This window comes from Choristoneura fumiferana, chromosome Z, assembly GCF_025370935.1.
Source record: "Choristoneura fumiferana chromosome Z, NRCan_CFum_1, whole genome shotgun sequence".
Classification (NCBI taxonomy): Eukaryota; Metazoa; Arthropoda; class Insecta; order Lepidoptera; family Tortricidae; genus Choristoneura; species Choristoneura fumiferana.
In genome coordinates this window covers 40,215,649-40,236,519 of record NC_133472.1, presented here as the reverse complement: position 1 = coordinate 40,236,519, position 20,871 = coordinate 40,215,649, and the positions used below count along the sequence as shown (strand labels likewise).

General features: G+C 38.9%; 1 protein-coding gene across 1 annotated transcript in view; it reads right to left on the bottom strand.

Annotated features, from left to right (window-relative positions):
* The window catches only part of nwk (FCH and double SH3 domains nervous wreck), a 57,796-nt gene that overhangs the window by 31,277 nt on the left and 5,648 nt on the right, over positions 1-20,871 (bottom strand). Inside the window, exons 2-7 of the mRNA XM_074100113.1 lie at positions 14,854-14,997; positions 8,354-8,439; positions 6,962-7,106; positions 2,816-2,952; positions 1,151-1,304; positions 651-878 (exon numbers count right to left, since the gene is read on the bottom strand). Of these exons, the coding sequence (XP_073956214.1) occupies positions 651-878; positions 1,151-1,304; positions 2,816-2,952; positions 6,962-7,106; positions 8,354-8,439; positions 14,854-14,997 (894 nt within the window). The remainder of the gene's footprint in view (positions 1-650; positions 879-1,150; positions 1,305-2,815; positions 2,953-6,961; positions 7,107-8,353; positions 8,440-14,853; positions 14,998-20,871) is intronic.

Sequence of the window (20,871 nt, the reverse complement as noted above, 5' to 3'; positions counted from 1 at the left end):
CAACATTAAAAGAATATTTTATGCATATTTTCCGCGCGGTATTCTGTGTGCACTCTTTCACGTTAGCTTACGGTACGATACGAACATCGATTTTCGAATTTTGTAGTAGCCTCTCTGCTTCTAAAGAGTTCCAAAGGTAACACCAAAGACCCGGGGCCCGGGATGAATATTCCGTCGTTTGACCCCCGTCATTTCATTATTCTCAACACATTATTCGCTTAATATTTCTGGTGTACAATAAGAGTCATTGTATTGTATTGTAAACATCCACATCAGACACACTCGAGGTACAACCATAGAATAGAAGTGCTTGGCTAAATGTTAAATTGACTGACACATATTAAATTCCGTCAGATGTTGAGAATACGGACGGAAGTATTCCGTATACCTTTACTAGCCCGAATTTCTCTTGCCATACCAACGTTTGCCATAAAATATTATAGAACCGTGCTGTTTTCAGGATTTTTTTAAATGTCATCTTATATGGAATGCATTAGGTTAGTTTAATATCAACTCTGAAGAAAATACTATTTCAGAAATAAATTACTTTATAGCAAATGAAAATTATGGAAAATGATACATTATGGCATATGAAATTCGGGCAAACGATAGAGAACCGAATATTCACCCTCACACCTTCCAGAGCTTACCTGGATATGCTGCTTGAGAACTGGGTAGTACAAATACACGCATTGCAGGTTATAATCCCTGGTGAGCTGTTGGGCTTGGTCGCGGATCTTGCCGAAGCTGTGCTGGGTTGCGGAGCAGGTCAGGAGCTCCGTGCGGCCCATGAGGGTGAGGAACTCGGAGACTTTCTCGTAGACCGCTGACTCCATGCTCTGCATGCAGGTCTGGAGTTCCACCAGGAAGTAGCGGTTCTGGAGGGGAGTGATTACGTTATTTGCTGTTATTTGAGTAAATATGGATGTGTACGTATCTTTTTAATGAAAAAACCGTGTAACTGACGTCTTAAATCGATGAACTAATAGAATTTCTTTGCTCACCCGCGACCTTATGATAGCTAAGTTTATACAAACATGTATGCATGTTTATGTTTATGTTGTTTTATGGTTTGAGTGAAAAATGTTTTTGCATTGAAATTGTTAATTCATCAGTCATATTGCATGTGACCAAATTTGAATTTGTATACCTGGTGGGCATTGGCGGCTGCGATGCTAAGCAGATAGTCGTTTCTGGCGCCGGTAGACTTCTCCTCGAGCTGATCGCGACGCGAGGATACCTTCGCGCTGTTCTTCTGGAGCGAGGTGATGGACTGGAAGAAGGAGCCCTTCTTCTTCTTCAGCCTGGGGGAGGACGTAATATTTTATAACTTATAACTAGTGTCAACAACAGCAAATCGAATCTTAGATTTTGTCCAGCAAATTATATCTACACATATAATAAAGCTGAAGAGGGTCGAAAGTCTGTACATGGAAGATATCCGAAAAAAAATTGGCTGGGGATACTTGAGTAGAATCGATAACAGAACACGTTCCAACAGTTTTTAGATTTGTTGTCTGTTTTTCGTTTATTTGACCGCACATCACGCGAGAACGGCTGAACCTCGGATTTTGAAGCAAACTTTACTTCTTAATCTGTTGATAAAATCCCCGGCGAGGCAAAAGTCTCGCAAGTCGCAGCGTATTGAGGATACAAGGGGCACTGTCTCAGTACCCTTAGTGTAAGTTTTCGGTTACAAAATACGTCTCGATCGCGACGAACATCGCAAATGTTCCGCTAGTGGCGCTGTTCGTGTTTCCATACAAATTGAGATTTTAACGCGAATCGCGATCGAGACGTATTTTGTAACCGAAAACTTACACTAAGGGTACAGGAGTTTGAGGAAGACCGCGGCGAGAGGTTCAGTGGCGCCCTCAGCTGAAACGGCAAGCCAGCGCGAGTCTGGGTTGCGATCCCAAAGACATCGTACGTACCCAATCTTTGAGGAAAATAGTAAGGGAGGATTTAAAATCTTATTCTTTGAACATTATAGATGTGAAACGTGGTGATCAGATTTTTCAGTTGATTATTTAGCCGTAGTTTGAAGGGCTTCTTTGAAAATCCCACAGAAACGGGCGATGCGGGATATTTAACCTCATTTCTATGGAGTATTGCGTAAATATAAAAATTTACGCAGACGAAGTCGCGGGCAAGAGCTAGTTGCTAATAAAAACAAAAAAGTAATACACGGTGATATTTCTATGTACTTACATAGGTGTAAATCTTTAAGTAAATGATTTGTTGTATGTATGTAGTAGTTAAAGTTTTAGTTTTTAGCAACGGCGACGTCACGGCCCCTACTCCTGAACTTCCATGCGCTTCATCTTTTTCATTTTTTGTATGATTGATAAAAGAAACAATACATGTCTAATATTTTCTGAGCTTTTATTTAGGTTCACCTGTCCCGTTGTCTGTCTGTCTGTCAAATCAAATCTTGTAAGTTAAATTTGACCAACTTCCAGTAGTCAGATTGACTTGAAATTTGGAATACTTGTGTAATTCGCGTGACAATACAATAATCTAGTATTGACATACTGATATTCCCGCCAGGATCGTCTCCGCAGGACGGAACTCTTCAACGGAGTTTGGGTGACAATTCAAGTACAGTCAACGAAAAGTACAGTAGGCAAAAAAGCTTGTATTAAAAATGAAAATTTTATGGTTAGGTTATTTTTACCCAGCAATCTACTCAATTAATATGGGTCTTAAGTCATTTTTCGAATATGGAACGTTGCCTTATCTACTACACATGCACCTTTACCTAACTTTTTCTTCTACACGGCACCTCTCTTTGCCCTGTTACTTCGTGACTTACTTCTCCTCGATGTCCTTTGCTTTGTCCCGGACGTCGTGCGCCGTGTGCTCCTCATCGAAATACAGCTTCTTGGTCTTGTCCACGTCGGTGACAGTCAGCTGCAGTTCCTTGTGCGCCTGCGCCAGGGAGTCCGTGCACTGCCGACAAACATGACGTTACAAGGAATCTATATACATATACCTATTGACATCTATGTACGGTAGAACCTCAGTGTGGAACCTTTGAATGATCAATTTCACTATGATTTCCTTGACAAAAGTATGAGATGTCAACATGACATTAGTAGCACAAAGGTTCCATCCTTTTTTACAATGTGGTCTAATTCCAAAACCATTTCGAGGAATAAGTTTATTAAATCGTTTTATAACATTTTGTAAAAACATACTAATTGATCGTGTTTATATTTGCAAAATAAGGTTTGACCTTTTTTTGACTGTCATCGTAAATAAACGTTATATAAATAATCCACCAAGAATCCGCGTAATTCTATCACTGCCAGGTGACCGAAGACAATAAGTTTTTTTAAAATAATTGTGATGGGCAACGAAAAACGTAGTTTCTACCGCCATGGCAACAATGGTTAGCTATAATTCCGGTAACTTCTAAATAGGGTAAAAATTAAAACTCAACTAAAACCAAAATCCTTCAAATAGGAGTCTTAATTTCGCCTATTTTATGAAAAAATAAAATAAAAATAAACATTGTTTTTTTGAGACCAATGCCTTTTTGTTCAACTGTACCTTACGGCACTAGACTGGCGCTGTTTGGAACAAAAAGCGCGGCGCATCAACCATCAATATTATTTTGACACAAACCCTGTCAGAAAGGTTCACAAATCCGCGCAGTGAACAAATTTTGTGCGCCGTTTTGATGTAAGAAACATGCAGTCTATACATAGATGTCGATGTATATTTACTTGGTTTGGTTAGGTATTTAACTAAATGTAAACAAAACAACGTCAATCGGTCTCTTAAATATTGAAATTCCCCCATTAAACTATCTAAACATTTACATTTCTGTATTGAAATACGCTAGTCTAGTTTGTATAACAATGATAGATAAGTAAAATATTTAAAATCCTTGAATGTACCAAATCTGACAGCTGACTTTTGTTTACATTTAGTTAAATACCTATCCAAACCAAGTATAGTAGTATAATTACTGAAAAACAAGTTTCGTAGTGCATTCGTAGCATCGCTCGACCGTAGCAGCTACGCGACTTCGTAGCAGAGCGGATCATTACGAATTCTCTGTAGAGGCAACCTCAAAGTAGCGCTTGTAAGCGCCTACAAAGAAGCCACTCATTACCTACAATTTCTGTCATAGAAATTTAAAAGCATCTCGGTCAGATAAGGGAATATAAAACTACTAGACTGGCGGGTATAGTATAACCGATCGTAGAGGGCAACTTTTAAATATTGCAAGACATAATATAACAATAATATTTATTCACACACTATTAGCAATAAGAATATATAAAATAGAAACAGTCAATAAGGGAATCTAGGCTCTGACCATTTTCTCTGATCTTCAAATCCAGGGTTCGATTCTAGTCGCATAACTGAGCTACTTTTTAAAATATGGGCACTGTTAATTTTTTTTTTCAGCGGCCGAGGGTAGGAGAATATTAAAATACTAGTCTTGGTTCAGCATATAACTTCGTTGCTGTCGGATTTGAGACCCTGGGTCCTTGGGGTCCCGTCGCACAAAACTTAAATAAAGAAGTGCAAAAGCGCCTGGTCGACACTACTGGAGACCAAAGGGGTGGCAGATATCTCTCTCAACGAATCGCCATCGCCATTCAACGAGGGAATGCTGCCAGTCTCTTGGGCACCATACCACGGGGGCTTTTTTTAGATTTAATTTAGTAGGTATTAAGTTTTTAAGTTAGGTAGTTAGTTTATAGTAAAGTTTCATATGGTTATTTTTTCTTAAATTCTTATATTTATGTAAATAGGGTAAATTAAATTTACTTTACATTTTTAATTAAATATGGTTGGTTGTTTTTTTTGAAAAATATGACTGTCCATTGGAGAACAATTTTGCCAGTGTCTAGTAGGTTTTGCCGTTGTACGGTAAAAAAATCTGTAAAACATGAGAGGTAATGGTGGATGAACGATGACAGCGCGAATCTAATATTATATAATATTATTTTCAATGTATGCGAAACAATGATACAATCTTGATACAATACTAAATTGACAGCACATTGATAATGTTTATCTTAGAGATGTCAAATAAATGTCAAAAAGGCCCCGTACCAAGAGACAACGATAAAACCGCCATGTTCGATACACTGCAAAGAGCATATAACCACTACGTTTTAATACACTGATTTAACAATTAAACTTTGAGAATCAATAAATTATCTAAATTAAGGTTTTTGAAAATGTTACAAAACAGAGGTAGCTTAGTTTCGTGAGTAGAATTGAACCTTGAATTTAAAGCCCAATGGTCAGAGAAACCCTGCATAAACTAAAATAAAACCAACTTGTACTTATCATTTGTAAAATAACTAATTAAAGAAGTCGTCAAGATTCTAGGCCGCATTACCTCTCTAAACTGCAAAAAAGTTCGGATACCCATTGAGCAACATCAAAATGGATATACTTAAGTATACTTAAATCAATTTTTAGTCTAAATGTTGCGGAAATTTTGTAAAATCCTTGCTTAGTGCACCATACCATAACCCTCAAGAAATATGCCTGCCAAATGGCCAGTCTCTATACTTCGTTTTTTATAGCATTAGAAAAAGGGTAAACATCTTGAGGAGTCTTTTTATTGAAAAACGTTTTTAACAAACAGTATGACTTATGATACCAAAAGCATCGTATGACTAGTGAAGTATGGACCTACACTACTTTTTATCCGCCGTTTTTTATCCTATAACACCATATATTTAACTATAATGTACTACATTTGCAGCAAATAAAATTTCATTTCATTTAATTTCTGAACTACTTAGCAGTTTGCGATTTTAATCTACTATTAGACCGGCCTGTAATCTTCACACCTCGTAACAAAGTCGTCGACGTAAACTACTTAACACTGGTAGGTTATTACCAATCGGTAAGAGAACGAATTACCAGGGGGTAGTAAATTGTGGTAATGGTACGGACCGTGGGAAACATTGCAGCCATGGCGGTGTAATGCTAGAGTAATTATGCGAGGGAAATAAAAAATACCCTGTAATTTTTGGGGGCAACGAACTAGACACTGTGTGCGTTATTGAATCATAATCGTATTTTTTGTCTCACGTTAATGTCATTTTTCAAGTTTAAGAATATAACTATATGACTGTGAATTCAATATATTTAATTATTATGTATGAAACTTATTAAGTAGCAAATAACGTTAAATACCGGCATTTTCTTTCACGAACTGGAGCATCTGGCAAAATTAACGGAAATAAAAAAAAGATATGGAATTATATAATTAAACATAATAGAATGTATGTACATATACCCTCATTCTGATGTGAATTTTCTCACGATAATATTATCATTAATCATCATCACCAACACCACTGACCTTCTTGGCGACATTGATCTTGTGCTGACGCATTGTCTTGGCTTCGTCCGCGGTCTACGTATACTGCTGGAACACCTGGACGGCCGTGAGCCGCGCGCGCTAGTACTCCATCATCATCGCCACTGACCTACTTGCCCACATTGATTTTGTGCTGGCGCAGCGTTTTGGCTTCATCCGCGACCTACTGCTGGAATACCTACCTGGACGGCCGTGAGCCACGCACAAAAGCATTTATCATCTCCATCACCACTGACCTTCTTGATGACATTGAACTTGTGCTGGCGCAGCGTCTTGGCTTCATCCGCATCTACTGCTAGAATACCTGGACGGACGTGGGCCACGCACACAAGTATCATCATCTCCATCACCACTGACCTTCTTGGTGTCATTGATCTTGTGCTGGCGCAGCGTCTTTGGCTTCATCTGCGATCTACTGCTGGAATACCTGGAGGGCGTGAGCCACGCACAAAAGCATTTATCATCTCCATCACCACTGACCTTCTTGGTGACATTGAACTTGTACTGCCGCAGCGTCTTTGGCTTCATCCGCGATCTACTGCTGGAATACCTGGACACCCGCGAGCCACGCGCTAAAGTACCATCATCATCACTAACCTTCTTGGCGACATTGATCTTGTGCTGTCGCAGAGTCTTGGCCTCGTCCGCGATCTGCTGCTGGAACACCTCGACGGCCGCGAGCCGCGCGCGCGCAAGTTTCTCGTTCTCTTCCAGCACCGTACGCCACACGTTCCACATGTTCCTAGTTACGCAACAGTGGCTTACGTTACATTTACAATGAGACTTTGTTAAAAATAATTTTATTAGGTACAGTCATGTGCATTAACACTGTTTGTGGCACACATGTGCCAAAGCGGAGCGTGTAAAAATACCTGATGCGTCCTACCGGCGCTAGAAATAGAGTCGTATCAGATAATTTTATGCACGCTTTATTGTGTCAGATATTGGTGCTGGCGACTGTACAACTCTTTTGCTGACTGTATTTGCATTATCATTCAACTTAAATTTATGCGTACCAAATTTCAAATCAATCAAACTTACCTAACTTGCAAGATTTGAGGTAAACAAACAAATACAGCGTTTTTTTATAACTGCAAACTTTAAGAGTAGTTAGAAAAGGTACTTATAAATTCTTTCATGTGTTTTGCAACGCGGCGGTTCTTTTGGTGGTAAATAAGTGCTAAACACCTGCAACATCAGAGCGCTGAAGCGTTACATTACTCGGTTAACCGTTCGCTAAATCAGTTACCCGCGGCGCCGCAGTGTAACGCAATTACCTCCATATTTTTGCGTCGTGTCAATAATCGATTTTCGATACCGTTAGCCAAATGACCAGACATTTTTCCCTTTTACACTAACTAGATTTTACTCGGGGCTAACGAAATTTTGGAAAACGTTTATAAACTAATATCGATACAAATAAGTTTTGTAAAAATTCTTTTTTAGGGTTCCGTAGCCAAAATGGCAAAAAAGGAACCCTTATCGTTCCGCCATGACATGACATGACATGACATGTTTTGCAGGTGGTAGGACCTTGTGCAAGGTCCGCCCGGATTGCTACCACCATCTTGCTCGCTAATCCTGCCGTGAAGCAGCAGTGCTTGTTGTGTTTCGGCGTGGAGAGTAAGACAGCCGGTGAAATTACTGGCACGTGAGGTATCCCATCTTAGGCCTCTAGGTTGGCAACGCGTCTGCAATACCCCTGGTGTTGCAGATGTTTATGGGCGGTGGTGATCTCTTATCATCAGGAGGCCCATTTGCTCGTTTGCCATCCAGTCAAATAAAAAAAAAATAAAAAAATGACTGTCTGTCTGTCCGTCCGTCCGCGGCTTAGCTGTAATTTTGCATGGATATTATATTTAATTAGGTATACCGACAAAATGGTAAAATACGAGTATAATGAAAAAAAAAACATTTTCTTTTTCTGGGTACCTCGGACAGACGTAAAGCCAGTGTGTTTTTTACCGTACTACTTTTTTTTTTACGTACCATTTTTCTTCAGCGCCGTCGACTTTTATGTCCGGTATGTTGGGAATCTTCTTGCTGAGGTAGCCCGAAGATATCTTCAGTAAGGCCTGCGCACAAAGCAGACGCTGAGGTCATGGAGAAAGTGGGAAAGACAACGGTACTGACAAAGTCAGGACCCTTAACCCCCCTCCGTTCCCCTGTCCCTTAATAAAGTAAAGCCCATTCATAAAGTAAATCTCACCAATTTTGACCATTTTTGGCACCCATGTCACACATATTGCTATGAAAAAAAAGCAATTATATTGATACTATGTCACAAACCGCCTGACTCCCCCCCCCCCAAATGTGTGACCTAATTTAGGGATAACCCTTTATGTGACACATGTTGTCAGTTTATTTTGTATGTTAAGCACTGACAGTACCTACCACAGATGTCTGCCACTTAAAATATATGAGGTATTTACAATATAAGGACTACCAATCAACCAATATAATTAAGGTTTACCTTCTATTACTTTAACCTTATTTACAAAACAAAAGACACAAAACGACTGAATCCGACCGGTCCGAGGAGTATCGAAACGAAACCAAGTACCTACATGTATTTATTCAGTGCGTTTTAATACTTTGCGGTCTCCAGTATGATTTAAAACAAAACTTACTGTGATTTTACCACATACTCAACAAAATTTTGGGTGAAGCCACTCGAGCGTAATTTTTAGACTTGTGAGTCGCATATTTTCGGTCGCGCAATTTATGTGGCATTCGGCTTTATAAGTAAGTACAAAAGCCCAGTTTGTGTCGCACGGCGACTCAAAATTATTCGTAGGTACATAAATGGAAGTTACAAAAAAATTGTACATTGTTTAAGGGCTTTGGTTCATCATCATCATCATCCCAGCCTATATACGTCCCACTGCTGGGCACAGGCCTCCTCTCAGAACAAGAGGGCTTGGGCCATAGTTCCAACGCGGGCCCAGTGCGGATTGGGAACTTCACACGCACCATTGAATTGCTTCGCAGGTTTGTGCCGGTTTCCTCACGATGTTTTCCTTCACCGCAAAGCTCGTGGTAAATTTCAAATGTAATTCCGCACATGAATTTCGAAAAACTCAGAGGTGCGAGCCGGGGTTTGAACCCACGACCCTCTGTTTGAGAGGCTATAGGTCAAACCACTAGGCCACCACGGCTTTTTTGGGCTTTGGTTAAGAAAACTTAATTGATTCCTTTGTGTTACGAGTTACCCATATACAGTGTGAAATCTAGGACGTACTTAATACAAAATTAGTGTTACGTGCTCAGTTAATGCTGGGTCAATGCAGAAATCATGAACAATGTATGGAAACCGCAAATGTCATCGGACTTAATTCAACAAAAGAGTTAATGCATTATTTCGTTTTTAAGGAATATAAAAGTCTATCACGAATAATTATTGGAGTAGACACATTAACTTATATATTAAGAAGTGTTCTATCAGAAAATATTTTTAATTTTCATTCAATTTTTATGGAATAATCGAGAAAAACTAACAAAAATGCAACGTTGCCAGCTCAGCAGGTATAAACGCTCTTAATTACAAAAAATTACGCGACTCACAACTTTACTTAAAAAATTAAGCTCTTCTGGCTTCACCGTAAAGGCAGCGTTTCCACCAGAGATGTGCGAGGATGTGTTGTGAGGAATATGTTTTTCATCTCTCCTGTTCGGAAAGTTTAATTTTCATGGGTAGTTAGCCGGGTGGAAATTGCGTTTTCATCTCTAGGGTGGAAAGTATATTTTTTTTTAATTTTTCGGTTAGCCTCGGAGTCGAAGATAATTGAGTTACGTCAATGACACTTTTTTTTTCAAGTTTCGGCATGACCCAAATGGCCATGATGCACGTCGTGACCAAGGAGCTTATATACAACACTGGAGGTTGAACGCCGAACAACCGTTTGAAACAAGAAATTTGATCTTTATTAAGTCACGAACATATTCCATCTCTTTCTTTACTTAGGTTAAGGAAGAGATGGAAGTCATTCGTGAAATGTGAAAGAAAGAGATGGAATATATATTATAAATAAGTAATAAAAGTCAAACTTCGTCGTTCGGCGTTCAACCTCCAGTTTTGTATATAAGCTCCTTGGTCGTGACCAACTCAATTTTTTCCATAGTCAGCCAGCTCGAAAAGGTACCGTTAGAGGTTGGATATAAATAAATTAAATATATTATTACTTATTCTCATTTTTTTTGTAGTATTTTACTTTCCTCACAGTCGAAATGAAAAGTAGAGTGTCTAACTCGGGTGAAATTACCCATTTCCCCTCGAACTATTGGCGCTCTCACTTTGTTCGAGCGCCAGAAATATCTCTGCTGAAATAGGTCACTTTACACCCTTGGTTATCAATCTACTATTTCATGAACCAATAGAAACGCTTTGTTTACCTCGCCTCCCACAGTACATCGCTGGCGGAAACAGCTGAGCGGAGTGAGGCGAGGTAAATGAAGCGTTTCTATTGGTTCCTGAAAAACACGTTCCTCGAAACACATCCTCCCACATCTCTGGTGGTAACGGAGCCAACTCGCAGAGCTGCAATAATGATTTTACATAATATAGCAAAAAGAACTCCCGAGCGGGACATAGTTAAGACTTTAATGGAAAACATAGGCGTCTGCTGCCGGGCTCTATAAGCTGTATTACAAAGGAAATGCCATTCTGCAGTAATTTGTCCTGGGAATTTGTCGATAAATGCTTTATAAGCCTGCTGGTACAAAGGCAGTGAGGTGACGTCGTTTCGCTATTAAAATATTTATGATGGAGATGAAGACGGCCTCTGTTGTATGTGGTAGTGCACAGAATTAATATGGGAATTAAGTCATTTTTCGAATATGGAACGTCGACTTATCTATGTCGGCGGCCGATCGTAAAATCCGCCAGATCACGAAATTCCTAGGCATATCGTGAAATGCCGCCATTTCATGAATTGGCTAAGGGACATCCGCCATATAACGGGACGGACACGTTACTACTACATACAACAGGTCATGTTCTTAAGTTTTTCACCTATAAGTAGGCAGTAAATAAACGTCATTAGTGCTAGTTCCTTTTTTTGCCACGTTCATTTTTAGGGTTCCAGAGCCAAAATGGCAAAAACGGAACTCTTATAGTTTCGCCATGTCTGTCTGTCTGTCCGTCCGCGGCTTTGCTCAGGGACTATCAATGCTAGAAAGCTGTAATTTTGCACGGATATACATATATGTAAAATTGTAAACTATGCCGATAATATGGTACATACAACAAAAAATAAAAAATAAAAATTGTTTAGGGTGCTTCCCATAGACGTAAAGTGGGGGTGATTTTTTTTTCTCATCCAACCCTATAGTGTGGGGTATCGTTGGATAGGTCTTTTAAAACTATTAGGGGTCTGCTAAGACGATTTTTCGATTTAGTGATTTTTTTGTGAAATTTTAAACATTAAAGTGCAAATTTACATTAAAATCGAGCGTCCCCTCCCCCCTCTAAAATCTAAACCGGTGGGTGAAAAAATTTGAAAGAAATTCAGGATGGTAGTAAATATATCAAACTATCAAGGAAAACTATAACGGCTAAGGTTACTTGAGAATTATTAGTAGTTTATGAGTAAATAGCAGCCTAAAGTATAAAATATACTTAAACTTAAATAAATAATTATAATTATACATATACTATACTAAGCAACGGATAAATATAATTATATAGATAGATACATACTTAAATACATATTAAACACCCATGACCCGAGAACAAACATTCGTATTTTTCATACGAATATCTGCTCCGACACGGGAATCGAACCCGGGACCTCAAACTTCGTAGTCAGGTTATCTAACCACTAGGCCATCTGGTCTTCAAAATATAATAATACGAAATGTTTACATCCTTAGAAAAATATTACTTAACATTTTCGTAATGGCTACGGAACTCTATTTCGGGCCTGCCCGACACGCTCTTGGCCGGTTTTTTTATTATGAGAGGGAGGAAAACGAGCAACCGATTCTGATGAAAAATGCTATGAGTAGGTACTACCAACTACTCAAAGAGAGTCTTTAATGAAAATGAAATGAAAATGAAAAAGTTTATTCGGGCACACAAATAATGGATAAAACAAAAAAATAAAGTAAAATAAAATGAGAATACAAAATACTAAAAAATTACGAATACTTATTTGTTTGTGCCATTATAATACATTAGACCCATTCTGTCTTTATGGTGTAAATAAGGAAATACGAAGGAGAGTCTCAAAGTCAAAGTCAAAATGTCTTTATTCAATTTAGGCTATAACAAGCACTTATGAATGTCAAAAAAAATCTACCACCGGTTCGGAAAAACCTCAGTTGAGCAGACTCCTTCCTTTCCTTCCTGTTTTTTTAAATTTGCGGTGTTTTAAGTGTACCTATGTATTAAAATATTACAAAGAAGACAGTTTGTGGTGCCTGAGATTTTCAGTTTAATTACACCTTACAAAAAGTACACTGACAAAAATAACGGGTCATTTTTCGTACAACTTTTTAGTGAAAATAAGTTCTATTATGTACTCGTCAACGTAGGTACTTATTTGTGTGTTCGTTTTTAGAAATAGTCCTATTTTCAAAGTAAAACATTTCACAAGTTATTGAATAAAACTAAACAATTTATGCTTAAAGCTCAATTTACACAAGCAAAGAAAAATTCGTGATTTTCCTGATACATATAAATTTACACATGTTACATTGTAGCCTTGCGGAACTATCAGTTATTGATCGAGCGCCGTGGAATGTAAAAGGTACATATTTTCGATTTTTCTTGCATGCGTAAAATGGCCTTAAACGAGTACATACACCCTATATTTTATATTCTTTATAGTCGTAATAAAATGATAAAATAAAGTTAGCGCTGCGCTGACACCAACGAAATGGCAAATAATTACATAAATACGCAAAGCTGATCACAAATGGACGGGCTTATTCTAAATGTAAACCCAAGACGACTTTGACGAGGGTTTCTTCACCGGCAAAAATCCCCGAAGGTCACAATACCCGCCACTTTACAGATATCCAGCTCCGAAACAGAATTTAATAGTTTACAAACATTTAATTGAATAATTGCGGGATAATAACTTCCGTGGAATTAGATTAAAGTCGGTGAAGTAAGTACTGTGTTCCATGAGGAACCGAGGCAGGGTGCGAGGAAAATCATGGGCGTATGCAGAGGGGAGCGGTCATGGGGGTTATGACCCCCCCCCCTGGGCCCTGGGCTGGCTCTGACAGCAAAAGATATTTTTCTAAACTATTTTTTTTTGTATTTCTGGGACAAAAGAGGAGAACTGATATAGTCATGACTAGAATTTGACCATGTGACCCTCCCTGGCTACAAAACTGGATCCGCCCTTGAGCAAAATCCACCGATAAGATTCATTTTCCTAGCCTCGCGCAGGACAGCGGAAATGGAATGGAATGATGGTAGATCCGGGCTTCAGTTTCATTTAGATCTAGACGGTGCGACAAATACGTGCGAGGTGCGGTACATTGCCGCTGTTGATCGATCACTTCAATATACATAGCAGAAGGACTCCGCAATGCAACAAATCTTATATGATATTTCTCGCACCGTCTAACTAAATCAAGTTTTAGCGGAGTGGGGTTTTAAGGAGCTGCCATACCGCTGCTGCTTAAAAAGCGGTGACGGTACGGAATCGCAGTGACGCATCTTACGCGCACCTTTTTTTGCATGCTTTCCGCACCGCTGCTTAAAATACGCAAACTTTGCGGAATCGCAGTGACGTGCCGTAAACGTCACGAGTTTTGTTCGGTAAAGTCCTGACGTTTACGGCATGTCACTGCGAGTCCTTATTTTAAGCAGCGGTGTGGAGAGCATTCGATGAAAACGGTGCGCATACGATGCGTCACTGCGATTCCGTACCGTCACCGTTTTTTAAGTAGTGGTGTGGCCGCTTCTTTATACTCAGAAAATAAATGAGAAACGCGTGCGAAAGATATGAGCGAGATATTTGTGCGAGTAATATGGAAACTTTGCTTGTATTCCGTGTAGTATTGTGCTCATAGATTTTTTCAATTATTTCGCAGTTTAATTGAAGAATTGATTTTTCTGAATTCCCATGGGAGTTTCTAATATTTAAGTACATCGTGGTCTTGCGTTGAACACGTTGCGGTTAAGGCTCTGTTCGTTTTGTTCGAATAGAAAGAGACGGCATCACATTTATCCGTCAAATAAAAGTAATCAATGGGTGGTAAAACAACCCCTAGATGTCCAACTTTAAGTCTACCCTTATATGTATGCTACGAATAATAATTTTACTATTCGTAGTGAACTAGTGAATTTCGCTTAGCCAACGCAATGTCAAAAAAATACTTCTCAAAACTGTACTTTTTTTCTGGCTATTAAGAATAATAATGAATTAAATTATTATTTAATAGGTATTATAAATAGCCAATAATAATAATAAACAACAAATTGGTCCAAACTATAATTCTGGTTTAGTGCTGGACTAAACAAAAGAACTTACCTCAGAGTAGCTCTTTTCTATGGCGGAGCGTTTGATGGTGTAAGTGCGGAGGTCTTCAAGCAGGTCGCACTCATGCTGGTTCTTAGCGTGCAGCTTCGCTATCTGCTCCGTGTGAAGATTCTTCAGGAACTTGGTGTAGTTGCTCTGGAAAAGAACTGAAATCAGCTACGGGCACAGAATACCAACAGCGGAGAAGAAAAGTGAAGTACATACATACATGTATGGACGACCAGATGGCCTAGTGGTTAGAGAACCTGACTAAAAAGCTTGAGGTCCCGGGTTCGATTCCCGCGTCGGGGCAGATATTTGTATGAAAAATACGAATGTTTGTTCTCGGGTCTTGGGTGTTTAATATGTATTTAAGTATGTATCTATTTATATAATTATATTTATCCGTTGCTTAGTACCCATAACACAAGCTTTGCTAAGCTTACTTTGGGACTAGGTTAATTGGTGTGAATTGTCCCGTGATATTTATTTATTTACATGTGAGTGACTTCTGTACCTATCTGTGTTTTGTGCCTAGACTGTCGTGGATAACAACCATCCATACTTCCATCCATACTAATATTATAAATGCGAAAGTATGTGTGTTTGAATGTTTGTGTGTTTTGTATGTTTGTCTGTCTTTCACGTCAAAACGGAGCGACGGATCGACGTGATTTTTGGCATAGAGATAGTTTATGGGCCAGAGAGTGACATAGGCTAGTTTTATCACGGAAAACACAGTTCCCGACGGAACAGCGCGCGAAAACCGAATTCCACGAGGGCGAAGCCGTGGGCAAAAGCTAGTACAGATATAAACAAATCATCGTCAGTCAAGCCGCAGAGAGGGTTCAAAGAGGATAACCCCTGTCTGTACATATGAAACGAAAGCCCCTCTCTATTACAACTAAAACAATGGGTCTGACAAGGCTATGTAAGCCTGAACACAATTAATACAGTGTGTTATACCGGCAGCCATGCTTTTTTAAGGGAGGTTAAAGAAACGTATATTTCTGTAACTTATGGCCATGCCATTAATTAAATTAATAAACTAAAATTCACACTTTGTTAACTTTCTAACAACATTATAATTGCCAGCAATGTACAGTGATTATTACTTGTCAATTTACTTTGCTGTACATTGCTGGCAATTTTAATTTTGTTACAAAGTGAACAAAATCTGAATTTTAGTTTATTATAGGTAGGGTCATTCACGATGACGCGAGCTGCGTTTCTTATTACATCTAATTTTGACATTTAGACAAAATCATCATCATCAAATCATGCGTCTTCGTGGATGATACTAAGGGGCTGTTTTACCATCCATTGATTAGTGTTAACTTACGGTTAAATGTGATGCCGTGTCTATTTGTTTTGTTCGAATAGACGGAGACGGCATCACATTTAACCGTCAGTTAACACTATCAATGGATGGTGAAACAACCCCTTAGTATTAAATTAATGTCATGGTTAGGTTACAGAAATACGTTACTTTAACCTTCCTTTAAAAAAGCCTGGCTGCCGATAACACGCTGTATATGAGTTCAGCAAATAGAAATCAATGACGTGCACGGGAAAACTGAACAGGGGGGCTACTACGAAATTCGAAAATCGAAGTGCGTATCGTACCGTCCCTCTCACTCTCGTGTTGAATAATATGAGCGCCAGCGGGACGGCAAGATACGAAGTTCGAATTTCGCTCGTAGTATTTTGCCATTATTAAAACCGGTGTAAAAGGCCACGCGCGGTGTTTCGGTTCCGTACAAATATTCAATGTTAAGTTTTGATCAATGCTAGGGGTTTCTTTGAAGGATAAAATCCGAAATCACATTATCCGACAAAGAACGAAAGTCACCGACGTAGCTTAGAGAATTAGTTCGCTGAAGTGGCGATGGGCTGGCCAAGTCTGTCGCGGGACCGATGTACGGTGGAGTAGACGAGTCCTTGAATGGAGACCACGGACGGGAAAACGTAGTGTAGGGCGTCCTGAGGCACGGTGGACGGACGACCTTAAGAGGGTCGCTGGCAGCGGATGGATGCGAGGGGCTGAAGACAAGAGTGTAATGGCGCGCCATGGAAGCGGCCTATGTCCAGCAGTGGACTGCTGTGGGCTGATGATGATGATGATGAAGTTTTGATCGGGAAATATTATTCAATATATATAAAACGCAAAATATCTACGTACAAAAAGCCTGACGACAATTATTCTAAAATCATTACAAATACAGAAAACAAACACGATTAAAATTATAGCCCTGACTGGAGATGTATAGATTGTTGTTTAGGTAAATAGGTTAGGTTATGTTAGTACTGCATAGGGCCAAAGGCCCAATCTACACAGGTACAGGAGCCCCGGCGGAGCTCCGTCGACTTTGTTACGCTATATCTACGATTTAGCTAAAGTCAACTGAACGAAATAGAAATGGCGTTAGAATTATCGTGGACTAGAAATTTTGTACATTAGACATTTTAAACATGGGTTAAATGAACGTAGGATAAACGTCGTTAGGATTTTCATGTACTAGCAGTTTTGTACATTAGATATTTTAAACGTGGATCAACGGATCATCCACATAACTATCCAAATACAATCATTTACAGTACAAACAGAATGTAAATGTCGCTCGGGACTCGTCGGTGTCTTCGTTTTTCTGAAGATTCAAATGTGAAAGAAAAAGAAAACCGATCTTTTGTTTCTAAGATTGGTTTTTGGAGTATTTTTGTATTTTTTATTTCAACTCCAAATTTTGTTACTTTTACGGTCATCCCGTAGAATCCGCATCGAAACGCTGAAACACGGAATGCTGAGGAACTGGGTTCGATTCCCAGCGCTGGTCCCTTATTTCTGGTTTTTCTGTGCATCTATGTTTCAGTTTGTATTTTCTTTTGTTTCTAGTTTCGAACGTCATTAGCTAACTAGTACACAGATGATTGCCAATTTGAACACAGATGAAGAGTAGTCAAAAAACTTTAGGAAAGCCCTTAGGCTTGGTGTCCATCAAGATGTGCGAGATCTAAGCGGTGCGTGGATGTTGAACGTTGTGACTGTTTCCACCACAGTTGTGCTAAGCGAGGATAGGTAATTGAAGCGTTTCTATTGGTTCATGAAAAACATATTCCTCGCCACACATCCTCACACATCTTCAGCGTAAACGGAGCCAAGCATGTAGTAGATATAGAAACGTGTCTTCACAAAAAGGCGATCTTTATAAAAAAAACCGGCCAAGAGCGTGTCGGACACGCCCAAGATAGGGTTCCGTAGCCATTAGGAAAAAAATCAAGTAATATTATGTGCGTTATAACACAATTAAAACACTTACTACTGTCTTAAAATCTATTGCCAGAAAAAGAGCGTATCTTCACGGCACTTACTTACGTCCTTTTGTTGAGAAGCGCAGTTTTTCGGCAATAACTCAAATACAGTATATCCGGTCATATTGAAACCAATTTTCGTTAAAAGTATTTATTAAGCGTTATCTTTCCATATTTTTTGGACGAACGGTTTACAAGATAGAGGGGGGACACAATTTTTGCTACTTTGGGAGCGATTATTTCCGGAAATCTTCACTTAATCAAAAAGTTTTTGAGAAACCTTACTATATTTTCAAAAGAGTTGTCGAACTATGTGCCACACGTTGATGCAAGATAAAAAAAATACAATTTCTGTTACGTGTATGGAGTTCCCCACCTATAAGTAAATATTTATTTTTGTAATTTAACTACAAAACTAAATAGCGGCTTTGACAAGACATCTGTACTCCAAATTTCATTGATATACATCTTGTAGTTTTCGAGTAAAATGCCTGTGACATAAGGACGGACAGACAGACAGACAGACGGACTTGACGAAACTATAAGGGTTCCGTTTTTGCCATTTTGGCTCCGGAACCCTAATAAGGACCTAAGTTCCGAATCAATTCCATGTCAATGTACACTTAGTTACAAGAAGGGCCTGTTATTTGTATGTCAACGATGTCTCAGTTGATTGATGGTGTCAAGTATTATTGACATCACGCGTCGTAGACCGGCTACGCGAGTGCTACGAATATCATGAATATGCTACGAAGCTACGACGCTCTAGCGCGTAGGCTTTCGTACGGTAAGAGTCCCCAGTACCACTACCATGAGTTTACAGTGACCGTACTCGATAGCGATGGCGTAAATTATTTTTATCTACACCCATACAGTAAATCCTCAATTATGCGTTCAAAAATCATAGGTAATGACCAGCATTACGACATTGGATTCTATTATGAACACGGCTGTATCGTAATGGTCATTACGATACAGAAATTTCATACATCATTACAGCACGGGGGGGGGGGGCGCCGCGACCACGTGCACGTGGACGTGCTGATCAGCGGCGAGCGTACTGGCATAGTAAAGTTACTAGCGACTCGCGAACGGTTTCACTTCAGTTACGGTTTTTTTTAACTTCCTCCAATAGTTTGTAAGAATTATTTATTTATTTTACAGATATTTACATGTAAAATATGTAAACTCTTTGTTTTACTTATGAATAATAAACGCAACTCTCTCTCTATTGTGGTATAGTGAAGATACCACAAAAGAGAGACCTTCCCTCCAGGCGGGTGATATACCTTTTTACGTAGATACAAGTACAAGAACTTTAGAAGCTTATTAGTCAACCTGTGAGTGGATGAGAGTAGCATTAAGAGACAGACAAAGAGTGAGTTTAAAAGTCAGAAACAATGAAGGCTAAAATTATCCAATTATACGCGTGTTGAAATGCGTGTTGATTTTATCACTAGGTAACTATAATACATACGTAATAGTAGATAGTTCAACAAGGGACTAAAACTAGCCATATGACACGAGGTGATTGTCGAGTCGAGTTCATAAACTTGTGAGCAAAAATTTGATCAACAATCTGAACACGACTCTATTGTTATCGGCATAGTTAATTATATCGAAAATACAAACTGAGACATGGATGCACAGAAAAACCAGAAAAAGAGACCAGCGCTGGGAATCGAACCCAAGTCCTCAGCAATCCGTGCTCCCAGCGCTGGTCTCTTTTTCTGGTTTTTCTGTGCATCCATGTCTCAGTTTGTATTTTCGATATGGTTTCACGGGATACCCGTAAAAGTAACAAATTTGGAGTTGAAATAAAAAATACAAAAAGACTCCAAATAACCAATCATAGTTAATTATGTTTAATTTTTTATCTCAAAATAACTTCAAGCTTTCATCTACCCCATTTTTATACAAGAAACCCTTTTATTTCATTGGACCTTTTTTAAAAACTGCATTTTGTTAAATACCTGCTGAAATTACACATACTGCTTTACTGAAATATATCGCATAGGTAATTATAGATTGTGCCTATTAAAAGTACTACAAATATTTGCGTATAGTAGTACCCGGCGATAAATATTGCACATCGGTCTTTGAAAAGAGACTCGGCTTATTTCGGCTTCGTAGAGCTTTGTTCCATACTACTTATGTGACGTTTGTCAGTCGTTGTACAGATGCAATAGAGGTTAGACGCATTCAGATGAAACTTTTGTTGAAACCCCCCTACTTTAAATTTGTACGAAAGCATCTTTAGGAAAATGAGGGAACTATCCTCTTTCTAGTAGTTGCAACGGCTCTATATAGATATCCAAAGTTTACATGTGATTAATTTGACGTAAACTAATTAAGTTATAAAGTGCTGTACTCATTTGACATAAAACGTCACTTAATACGATAGTTGATGGGCGACCGCTAGTGTTCGGAAATCGTCGTATAAGCAACCAATTATCTCTTTTCAAAGATCGATGTGCAATCTTTATCACAGGGGTACTATGATAAAACTACACGTTACTAGACTAGGTAGAAGAGACAACAATGCCTGTACCACTACCATGAGTTTACAGTGATCGTACTCACCATAGGTTACTAGTCTGTCGGATTGTGGGATGACCGCCAAATATCTAAACTATTAAGTATATTTAAATTATTACAGACATATTTATCTTTGTTACATTTATATGCACGAGTACTATGTATTTATTACTCGCCTGACGC